The 9,748-nt window shown below is 37.1% G+C and overlaps 1 protein-coding gene across 1 annotated transcript in view; it reads right to left on the bottom strand.

Moving 5' to 3' along the window:
• Window positions 1–261: 261 nt before the first annotated feature.
• Window positions 262–9,748, bottom strand: part of nmd (no mitochondrial derivative) — a 264,121-nt gene continuing 254,634 nt past the window's right edge. Inside the window, exon 7 of the mRNA XM_067138223.2 lies at window positions 262–2,125. Coding sequence (XP_066994324.2) covers window positions 1,957–2,125 — 169 coding nt within the window. The 3' untranslated portion in view covers window positions 262–1,956. The remainder of the gene's footprint in view (window positions 2,126–9,748) is intronic.

The raw sequence follows: 9,748 nt of genomic DNA, 5'->3' as shown, positions 1-9,748 counted from the left end.
AGCATAAGGCTAAACCAGTTGGTATACTACTATGAGACAACACGTTTACTCCAAGATGGAGAGGAAAGAAGGATATGCAAACAAGAGCAGTTTGGTTTCAGAAGTAGAAGATCAATAGTAGAGACCATTTTCATTACAAGAGAAAATATGTTACAGTTATGGGAAAATGGAAAGACATATTAATATCCATTTCAACATTAGGGAAGTATCTGATTTTTTAAACTTTTCTACACATGATGTATGGAAAAGAAATGTAGCACATACACTTCTTAATCATGAGTTTAATCCTATTTTTTAAAATTAACCAAATACAAAACAAAAAAGAAACCACACACACCATACATTTTTACAATTTCTAGAAATGAACAAATAATGAAATAACTGCCGTCATTTAAGAATTTTTTGAGAAATTAAGTTTGTTAGGAAATGGTGGGATGGTGGTCTGAGCATACTGTACATAAGATGGCAGCACTACGTTGATGATGTATTTTCAGTACATGATCACTGAATACCACATCCACAGTACCATTGCAGGTTAGAACAAATAAAATGAACTATGATGGATATTTTACTACGCTTAATTTACACCTCCGTGAAGATGACGTAAAGAACAAAAAGGGGGTAGAATTAATACGAAGTAATGGAAAACAATATAACAACAGAGCCAGCAAAAGGAATGTGGGCTCATGAGTTTTGTCTGGGTCAAATTAAGTTAGGATGAATCAAAGAAAAGTTCCTTCTCTCTGGTTATACTGTCAAATGTTAAAAAGTATTAAAACATCAAAAGTCTGACAAGCTGGAAATAATTTTGTAAAAATTCAGAAGTATGGAAAAGGAAGGAAATTACTTTAAACTAGATGTCATGCATTCAATACAGGTATCTATGTCCTTCAGTAGGCTGCTAAATTATTTCATTCAAAGTAATAAGCTGTCAGTTTCTAAATATAAAGGACATATTTGTTCCAACAATGTGCAGTATCAGCGAGAACCAATAAGAGTAACTCTAGTCTACATTGGATACATGAAACACTGGGAGAACATTAAAATAGCACCAAGTTGGATAAGAGAAAAATGTTAAGTATATACTGTACATTGTAATATTGTTGTAAAAGTGGTCTTATTGCTCTTCATTGTGAAAAGGCTGCATCATCTATCCAGTACACAGTACAGAGACTAAATTACAGGAGTGAACCAACATCATCCGTTTCATTTTATCTATCAGTTCTATTTAAGAATTTTTGAGGTGAAATCTGTAACAGTAAGAGGTTTGATACAATATATACCACTTACTAGGACCACACATCTTCAAGAAGTAATATTTCATAGATGATATTATGATCACTCCCATGATAACATTTACATACACCTTGTATCTCTTTTCAAACATTACATACAGCATCAACTGAAATATGATTTCAGGGATGACCATCAGAGGTGGCTTGAAAGGTAAAGCATAATAAATATAACAAAGTGTTTGATGGCAAGAAATTTGATGAAAAAATCAAAATAATCTTGTAGTTTCTTTCACAGCATTCCTCAAAGCATATAAACACTTTAAAATACTATTTGCTCAACAGACACCAAATGGGAGAAACAGGCACATCATAATCATCATATATATATATATTTAAAAAATTGAAGGTACAATGGAGGAAACAAAGAAAAAACCAGAAGTTTCTTCTTTGGTATAAAGAACCTTGACTGTAACATTCAACAGACTATTCGTGCAATCTTTCAACATTTTTAAAGCTATCTTACTTGCCCACTATACATGAAACATAGTTGCATTAAAAGACAATGCTCAGTGAAGATTACAACTTCATAACATTTACTTTCTTTGTCAGATAATTTATACACTGTTTTCACTTTCTCTTTGGGCTGATATGCCACCGCAACAGAATTGATGCAAAATGAGCACTGCAATCACAACTTCCCATCAATGATTGGATTAAGGTATTATTCCAGGTCTAATTTTGGTATATGAAGTACACCACAATGAAGTTTTGATTCCTTCATTTTATTTAAAGAAGTCATAAGATCCTCCATAGTAATTGGCCGAAGAGCATCATGAAATTCATCATCACCTTCACCAACAGCTGATGTACTAGCACCACCTTCAACAAAACTGAAAAGGAAAGCATTGTCATGATCAACAGGCTGAAAATAAACAAAATAAGGTAAAGATGTAACATACATAGTGATGATGATCATAATAATTATAATACATTTAGTTTGGTGAAACTGATTGCACCGCATTAATGATAACCTGGAGAGTCAAGATTTTTTTTAAATATTTTACTACTTTTCAAAAACTGGTAAGCTTGGGATTATGAGGCAACACTCTACCATACAGTGGCTTAGGAAAGTATAAGGACACCAAGCCAAAGTTACTTTTTGCACATTACACAGAAAATTTTATTAGAAAGAAGTTACAAAAAGTTTTGAAAATGTTACACAGAATTCCCTATATTAGTCAATGTGGTCAGCATGAGCCTTCCTGCAAGCATCAATACGTTGTGGGATACTGTCAATCAGGGCTCGGCACTGATCCCTGGTAATAGTACGCCAGAGCTCAACAAGTTGATGCTTCATATCCTCCTTGTTTTGGGGCTTTCTTTTCTGAACCATGGCTGCCATGGAGTTCCACAAGTTCTCTATCGGGTTTAGGTCGGGGGAAGTAGCAGGCCAGGGTAGGACCTCGACATGTTTCTGAAACCATGCTAACGTAGCCTTGGACTTGTGACACGGTGCGTTATCTTGTTGGAACAAGAAATTCTCGCCCATTAGTCCATTAACCAATGAGGACTGGCGTGAAGAAATATAGCGCGAAGACTGGCGTATGGGTGTATTTGATCCGGATTTTAAAAATCTATTTTTGGCCGTCATGCATTAAGTACAAAATGAATTTGCACCTGGACTATTCTAATTAACTATTCTATATCGTTTAATGCGATTTTAAAAAATGTATTCAATATAACATGCAAAATAATTACAATAATTTGATGAATAGTAAAATAGGCCTTAATGTTGGCAGGGAAGTATTTATCTTAAATTTTAGTCACTTAGGACCAACAGTTCAAAGAAAATATTCACATTAATATATAGCACAAGTCTCAAACGTTTTCAATCACTCACAAATCGTTACCAGTACTCCTCAAGAATGCATAGCTGTCCAAAATGTGCCCTTTCATTCAGGCTGGCTGGTAGCAATAATCGCACACTGGAGACACATGGGAGTGGTGTGTTGACCACATATCATACAATTGTTGCACTCAGTTTTCATCTTCCTGTCAGCACTGGAAGGGCAATACCCACATCTTGTTCAGCCTTTTGTAGCTGGGGGTCCTGTAATCGGAGTTTCAACGCCTACATATCCAGCTAACTTCAACCTCAGTCAACGAAGAAGGTTTTCCATTACGGCTGGGCTTTTCATGTGTTCGTGGACCATTTCCTGAGACATTTGCTTGAGAAAAGCTTGTCTCTTTGATTGTTAGACAATTAGACTATTTATGCCAGCTACATTCAGCTTGGCATAAAATACCGTTAGTGGTCAGCGGTTACTCACACGTACAACATTGTATGTTGCACAAAGCTCATCAACAACATCAACGCCAGGCTTTGTGCCATTGTAAAATGTGTTCATCTCCGGCTTATGTTTGTCACCGGTTTCTTTTTTTTTGCTAGTTGCTTTACGTCGCACCGACACAGATAGGTCTTATGGCGACGATGGGACAGGAAAGGTCTGGGAGTTGGAAGGAAGCGGCCGTGGCCTTAATTAAGGTACAGCCCCAGTATTTGCCTGGTGTGAAAATGGGAAACCACGGAAAACCATTTTCAGGGCTGCCGACAGTGGGGTTCGAATCTACTATCTCCCGAATACTGGACGCGCTTAAGCGACTGCAGCTATCGAGCTCGGTAACCGGTTTCTACATCAATGGCTGCGTCATGGTGCATTGTTGATAGGAGCAGCACGGTATTTCCTTTCCTCGGAACGTGTGATACCAGAGTTCCTTGATTATCAGGTGCAAATTTAACTGAATACTGTGGTCTGTTTTTGTGTTGTATAAAACTAGGAGGAGTATCTTTTTTATTCTTACGTATCGTTCTGACTAAAGTAAGCCGATGATTGTTCAGCAAAAATCTTTTGCTAAGCTCATTTTCTGACACACAGTCATCTTCACTTTCACTTGCCTGTCCACCGATTCCTTTGCCCTCTTCATCTCCTTTAAATACTTCGTCAATTAGTCGTTTTAAATGTTCTTGTTCCTTATTCCAATCCATCGACACAGCTATCAATAAGGGTTATGAACTTTATATTGTTGGTCCGTATTGAACTGAGATAATATATAAATAATGCACAGTAGAGTTTCCCACCTATTCAATACTAAGTTGTATTTACAATATGTACATTACATAGGACTAGTTTCATCCTACTCAGGGTCATCATCAGCCATATTAAAACATACACAATATTTGGCGAAAACCTAAAACATGTTTTCTAGCAGTAAGAGTCTTATGAAGATATAATTTTACAATATGAAGTGTGGTTGAAATGTTGCAAATGAAAATGAAATATTACATGTGATGTAGGTGAGTAATAATTAATACAAGTACATTATACATGCTAAGAATTCTGGAACAAAAGTACAAATAAGGTGCTCTGTGTTGTTAAAATTATAGACTCATGGAATTCAGTAAGTCCTGGTGATACATAATGGTTGTGGATCGAGTGTTATGGCAATAAGAATGAACACAATGTAAACTGACACATATATTTTAAAAAATATGCAAGTATGTACAATGTCTGAGTAACAAAATGTGTAGTTGATACTCTCTAGAAGAAGAGTCGAATATACACTGTATCAGCTTAAGCGGAGAATTTGGCAATTGGTGTATTAAGTAACCAAGCCGCGTTGATGGGCTGCATGGTTGATTGTTGTGCAGAATGTGAAGTTTTTTTAAATTTTTGTTGAGAAGAAAGTAGACACTGCGCATGGTGATATTAATGGGTGGAATTCTCAGTTCATAGCGGAAAACATATTGGACCTATTAAAACTGAGAAAAGCCAGTAAAAAGCAAAGTACACGGAAAGAGGAAAAGATTACCACAAAGTGAATGGACACTTACCACACGCTGCGGTGTGTGTAGTTTAGCTGATAGTGTGCGACTAGTGGCGGAAGGGGAAATACGGGCGGGGAGGAGGGCAGGCGCATGCGGGTTGGGTAGAGTGGAGGTGGCTTGGGAGGGGATGAGGTGGGGGGGGGGGAGGGGTTGGAAGGGGGGTTTAAGGCAGAGCTGAAGGGTGTGGGAGAAAGGGTAATTATTTTGGAAAAGTACCTTTAATTAAACTTAGGATTGAGTTCTGGTTGGCTGAATTACTGTTTCTGAGAAAAGTGATAAATAAATCGTAAAGTATGTTGGGTTTCTCTGAGATTTCATTAAGATTGTAATTGGCGTTAAAATATTGGCCTAGGTGTATGTAGTAATTTTCCATTATGTTGAGTAAAGGACCCTTATTTGCTAATTCAAGGATGTCCATGTTTTGTTCGATATTGGTAAAATTATGGTTATAATCTTGCATGTGTGGCCGATAGCTGAAAACTTATTGTATTTTATTGTGTTAGTGTGCTCATGGTAACTTATATTGAAGTTTCTTCTGGTTCGCCCGATGTAGGATTTTTCACAGGTATTGCATTTGATCCTATAAACTCCTGATTTTAAAAAACTGCTGGTCTTGTTGATATGTGAAGTATTCTGTAAAACATTCATGTTTTTATTGTTGGTTTTGAAAGCTATTTTAACGCCTTGTTTCTTGAAGATATTGATTAACTTGTAAATATCATTGTTGAAAGTGAAGGTGGAAAATGTTAGAGGTTTAGTTATTTCTTTTTTGAGGGTAGTTTTACAGCGATGTTTGTGTTTATTGATTATTCTTTCTATAAAATGATTGCCGAAGCCGTTGAATTTTGCAATACCGCGGATTGTGTTAAGTTCATTCTTTAGCTCTTTCTTGGACATAGGTATGCTAAAAGCTCGATGAACTAGGTTACTGTATGTAGCTCGTTTGTGGGATTGGGGGTGTACTGAATCTTGGTGAATGGTGGAGGCTGTTTGAGTAGGTTTTCTGAATATTTTATAACTGAAAGAATCTGAGTTTCTAATGATAAGTTAATTTTTTTTATTTGATTCAGATTCTAGTGTGAATTTGATATGAGGATCAATATTGTTGAGTCTTAGGAGGGTGGCGGAAGCGTTGATTTTTCGTCCATGATTACGAAAACATCGTCAACATATCTGGCCCAGAAGTGAATGCGTTTTCAAATTCTTTGTCAATTTCGGTGTATTCGAGGAAATCTAGGTATATTTCTGCGAAGATGCCCGAGGCCGGTGATCCCATTTCCAAACCATCCTGTTGGTATATGACATTGTCAAAAGTGAAAAAGTTATTGTTGAAAATTAGTTTTAATACTGTGATAAAATCTTGTATCTCTAGTCTATTAAGTGGCTGTTTTTGTTTAAATTGTTTTTAATTATCGGAATTAATTTTGATACTTGTATGCTTGGGTACATATTCACAATATCGAAAGAAAGGATCGAGTAATCAGGTTGCATACTGGATCTGTTTTTTTTCTGCTAGCTCCGATGGGTTTTTAATAGACTTTTTGGATAAAATTTGATAGTTTTTTCTTACGAAACTTTGGATGAATTGTGATATTTTGTATAAGGGGCTTGGTCTATAGTTGATAATTGGGCAAATGGGAACACCGGCTTTGTGTATTTTGCGAAGAGAGCAGTGGGGAGACCTCGGTTCATATGTATGACTTTGGATTTTTCCTGTTCAGTAAATTAAAATGAAGTGTTTTTAAGACTTTGTTTAAGTAGTCTTTGAATTTTTTGGGTGGGGTCTTTTTTTATTATAGAAAGGGAGCTACCTGTGAAAAAGTTTTTTGTTTTATTAATATATTCTTTTTTGTCCATGATTACTGTAGCATTGCCTTTGTCAGCTTTGGTTACAATGAGTTTGTTGTCTTTGATTTTCTTTTTGAGGGCGTATATGTGCTTTTGTTCAGCTATTTTTTCCTTATTATTGAGATCATTCGTGGGGTTGGTTAAATTAGAGAGGATGTTGCTCAGTTTCCTTTTAACATCGGTTCTAACTTCATTTTGCATATCTTCCGGCATTTTGCTTATGGCTAACTCTGATTCTGTAATCATAGTGGTGGCTATGTTGAGGCTGTTCAAATTGGGCCAGTTGTGTTTCGGTCCTTGGGATAAAGTTAAGTGTTCAAATCAGACCCCCCCCCCAGTTATTTATTGCCTCCCTGATAAACAAAATTGCCCAGTTGGGGGCGATCGCCCCCAGGTTAGGAACCACTGGTTTACACCCACAATCACCCTCTGACTGTCCGACTCGTTGGCTGAACGGTCAGCGTACTGGCCTTCTGTTCAGAGGGTCCCGGGTTCGATTCCCGGCCAGGTAGGGGATTTTAACTTTCATTGGTTAATTCCAATCGCCTGGGGGCTGGGTGTTTGTGCTGTCCCCAACTTCCCTGCAACTCACACATCACACATAACACAATATTCCACCACAATAACATGCAGTTCCCTACACATGGCAGATGCCGCCCACCCTCACCGGAGGGTCTGCCTTACAAGGGCTGCACTCGGCTAGAAATAGCCTCACGAAATTATTATTATTATTACCCTCTGACTATCGTCTTATGTCCATACTCCCTGCGCTTTCTAAAGCCTTCGAACGTTCAGTATACAAGCAAGTTCTGGAATATCTAAAAAAGCTCTTTTGGACCCTTTGCAATCTGGATTTAAGAAGGGTCACAGTACCGCGACAGCGCTTTTGAAGGTTACTGAAGACATTAGAAATGCTATGTACAATGACTGCTCACTACACTTATCCTTCTTGACTTCAGTAGCGCCTTTAACACTATAGTAATTCAGACTATGATGAAGAAAATGGAACTGCTAAATTTTGACCTGGTTGCGCTTAAGGTTTTTAGTTTTTATTTGAGTAAACGTGTAACAGTAAATGACAAAGCCTCTAAATGGAAAATGAAACTTATTGTTGTCCCACAGGGCACTATTCCAGAGCCAGTAATTTTCTGTATTTATATCAATAACATACCATCTGTGACAGGAAATAACATACACCACCTCTATGCTGACAATCTTCAAATATATTGACACTGCAAGACAAGATATTAACAATGACCTCCAACGACTCAGTGTATATGCACAACAAAACTCTCTTATACTAAACTACACAAAATCTCAGGCAATCATAATTGGATCACGAAAATTACTGAGCTGCTCAAACAATGTTGCAATCCCGCCTATCCTACTGAATGGTAACATTATTCCCTACAGTAAAATGGTTACAAATCTTGGCGTAATGATGAATGAAATAGTTGACTGGTCTGATCACATGAAAGAAATACATAAAATTATTTTTTGAGTTCTTTCCCCTCTTAAACTGCAGAGGGATGTATTTCCATTTGAGCTACAGGCCAAACTCATACAGATACTCATTCTCCCTATCCTCGATTATTGTGGCGTTGTTTTAGTTGACATGACGAGAGAAGAAACACTTAAACTTCAAAGAGCACTGAATTCCTGCATGCGATTTATTTACAATATTGGGTACGATGTTCATATCACCCCATACTATCAGGCTGTCTCATGGCTGATGTCTGATAAACGTCGGCAGCTACACACTTTAACGATGGTGTTTAGAGTCGTAGCTGAAAGTCAGCCACTGTATATTTCTTCTAAATTTATCTTTCTATCATCATTTTACAACTTAAATACACATTCTAGATTCATTCTTTCTATTCCACTGCACTGCACAAATAAAATTAATAGATCGTTTGTGGTGACTGTCACCAGATTATGGAATACCCTGCCAGCTCAGGTCAGAGAAAGTATCCTTTTTAAATCACAGTTTAAGGTCACCTGCTGAGACTACCTGCTGAGGACAGCTGACTGAATGGTTAAAGTATGAATGTGTGCGTGCCAGAGGATTAGTAATTTTAAAGAGTTTTTAATATGAATTAGTTTTAATATTAATGTAGTTAGTACCGTAATTTATTTAAATTTACTTTCAATTATATTAATTTACGTAGTTTTAACTATTTTAAGTATCTCAGTATTTTATTTAAGATTTTGAATAGTATGTGGCACTAATAAATAAATAAACAAACAAATAAATACATAATAAAACAAACAAATAAATACATAATAACATAAATATAGATTGTAAGCATATGGGTATAGATACGTATTTTGTTAGTTGGTAGAGAAATTTTTTTTTTTTGCTAGTGGCTTAACGTCGCACCGACACAGATAGGTCTTATAGCGACGATAGGATAGGAAAGGCCTAGGAGTTGGAAGGAAGCGGCCGTGGCCTTAATTAAGGTACAGCCCCAGCATTTGCTTGGTGTGAAAATGGGAAACAACGGAAAACCATCCTCAGAGCTGCCGACAGTGGGATTCAAACCCACTATCTCCCGGATGCAAGCTCACAGCCGCGTGCCCCTAACCACACGGCCAACTCGCCCGGTGTAAAGAAAAACACACGTCACAACATATGCTAGGTAGGGTTTACCTTGTCCTAAAACACCACACCTTCTTGGGCTTCCTCTCCTAGGACCAGAACTCTTTTCACAAAAGAAAATTGAAAACTGTATGCATGTTCACACATGCCACGTGCACATGTACTCGTCAGCAACAGAAT

Source organism: Anabrus simplex, chromosome 1, assembly GCF_040414725.1.
Source record: "Anabrus simplex isolate iqAnaSimp1 chromosome 1, ASM4041472v1, whole genome shotgun sequence".
Taxonomy (NCBI): domain Eukaryota; kingdom Metazoa; phylum Arthropoda; class Insecta; order Orthoptera; family Tettigoniidae; genus Anabrus; species Anabrus simplex.
The sequence above is the reverse complement of the archived record's forward strand: the minus strand, read 5'-3'. Positions and strand labels throughout refer to the sequence as shown.